The sequence below is a fragment of the Octopus bimaculoides genome, chromosome 7 (assembly GCF_001194135.2).
Source record: "Octopus bimaculoides isolate UCB-OBI-ISO-001 chromosome 7, ASM119413v2, whole genome shotgun sequence".
Lineage (NCBI taxonomy): Eukaryota > Metazoa > Mollusca > Cephalopoda > Octopoda > Octopodidae > Octopus > Octopus bimaculoides.
In genome coordinates, this window is record NC_068987.1 from 44,911,290 (window position 1) to 44,913,379 (window position 2,090).

General features: G+C 35.5%; 1 protein-coding gene across 2 annotated transcripts in view; it reads left to right on the forward strand.

The window, feature by feature from the left end:
* Positions 1-2,022, forward strand: part of LOC106881269 (biogenesis of lysosome-related organelles complex 1 subunit 2) — a 41,366-nt gene extending 39,344 nt beyond the window's left edge. For both annotated transcript variants that reach the window (XM_014931594.2, XM_014931592.1), the window contains one exon: positions 1,577-2,022. In XM_014931594.2, coding sequence (XP_014787080.1) covers positions 1,577-1,608 — 32 coding nt within the window. In that variant the 3' untranslated portion in view covers positions 1,609-2,022. The remainder of the gene's footprint in view (positions 1-1,576) is intronic.
* The last annotated feature ends 68 nt before the right edge of the window (positions 2,023-2,090 follow it).

Below are 2,090 nucleotides of genomic sequence, written 5' to 3' on the forward strand. Positions count from 1 at the left end.
ATATATATATATATATATATATATATATATATATATATATGTATATGTGTGTGTCTGTGTTTGTTCCCCCCACCATTGCTTGACAACCAATATTGATATTTTATGTCCCTGTAACTTAGCGGTTTGGGAAAAAGAGACCGATAGAATAAGTACTAGGCTTACAAAGAATAAGTTCTGGGGTTAATTTCTTTGATTAAAAAACCCTTTAAAGTGGTGCTCCAGCATGGCTGCAGTTAAATGACTGAAATAAGTAAAAGAATATATATATATTTTAAAAGATTGGTACAGAAGGCAGAATGTAACAAGAAGCATTTATTAGCACAACAATTGTTTTGGCTTCATACTACATTGCTCCCTAGTGGGCGTGAAATGATGCAACTACACCAGATGCAATGGACAGTGCAAAAGAGCCACCATGGTCAGATTCAGGTCTTAGACCTTGTGGCTGCCTATGTTTACACACATGCATGGACAGACAGACACATACACATTCATATGTATATGTGTGCACACATGTGTCCACTCATACACACATGCATACACACGTATACACATACATACTGACAGACATTGGTGATTCTGTCAATAGGCACAGACATCCATTCACTCATATACACAGACATGCACACTCGCATACACACACAGACATGGGTAGGTACATTTGTGCACACACATACATATATACACACATGTAAACACCCTCACACACACACGATAGACTAGTAAGAAAATGGAATTCATGAGACTATTTATTCACTATAATCATTTCAACGCATCATGCATTGGTGCCTCACAGGTGAGATGCTGTACAAGCAGTTGTGATTCATCATAGGTACTGTTGTGTCTTGTTGGGTGACTTGTCAGAAGTACGTTGTTAATCTCATTTTTTAATCTCCAGTTCAATTAAAAATTGAAGTACCTTTTGACAAGTTACCTGGCTGGACACATCTGTACCTATGATGCACCACAACTGCTTGTATAACATCTGACCTGCGAGGCACCAGTGCACAATGGGTCAAAACAGTCATAATGAATAATAAAGAGTCTCTTGAATTCCATCTTTCTTTCTCACATATTTTATAAACTTTACAAACACAAAAGAATTCCTGAAGTAAATCCAGTGGCATATACCTCCATACTGCATCAGGTAACCAAATACAGTGAATGGGCCTTATACCTAAATTTAAAATTGTTACTTATAGAGAGAGAGATAGAGAGATAGATCAAGTAGAGACAGCATAGAGTAGAGGATACTCTTGCTGTTGGGAGAATGTCTCTAGTGATAGTGATAGTAAAATGCAACTTATCCATGCTGCAAAGTGGTTGATGAAAAGAAGGGTGACTAGCTGTAAAAACATGTTGACAATCAAATCACATACACATAGTAACAAAATAGACTGGTTTTCTTCTGTTGTTGTGAACAGACAACAAAGGACTACAACCAGTGGTGAAATGCTGTGAGACACCCAACTTATGCTAATGCTGTAAAAATAGAAATCAAATGATGACATTGGTAATATATGGAATCTTCTATAGAATTACTCTAAATTTTCATTATCAATTTCTGTATTTTCAGAATCCAAGTTCAAAATGCTCCAGAAACGATGAAATGGTGATCTGTCATGGTTGTAGGCACTAACAGTCTTTCTGCTTCTTTTTAATTCTCATCTTTTCATTTAACCAAAACAACTCTGTGATGTCTCCATTTGAATTTACTAACCTATTGAGGGTTGGTTTACAGCCCTAATTTGATATACTTTTGTTATGGCTTCCTTTGTTTTATCAGTCAAACAGTTTTACTGTAAATTTAATTCTACAATCTTTTCATGTCATGATAATGACTGATAATATAGGTGTGTGTGTGTGTGTGTGTGTGTGTGTGTGTGTAAACAGGTTGACTTAGCTCTTCATGTTATTTAAAACTGGTCATGTTTTTTTCACATTCACAAAACTTTAATAAACACGAGGAACTAAGTCAACCTATTACTCAATAAATACAATTCCAACTATATGTATTGAGTACTTCCATTTGTTTGTTCACTCATTTGTATATGTGTGTTTGTATGTATGTGTGTTTGTGTGTGTGTATG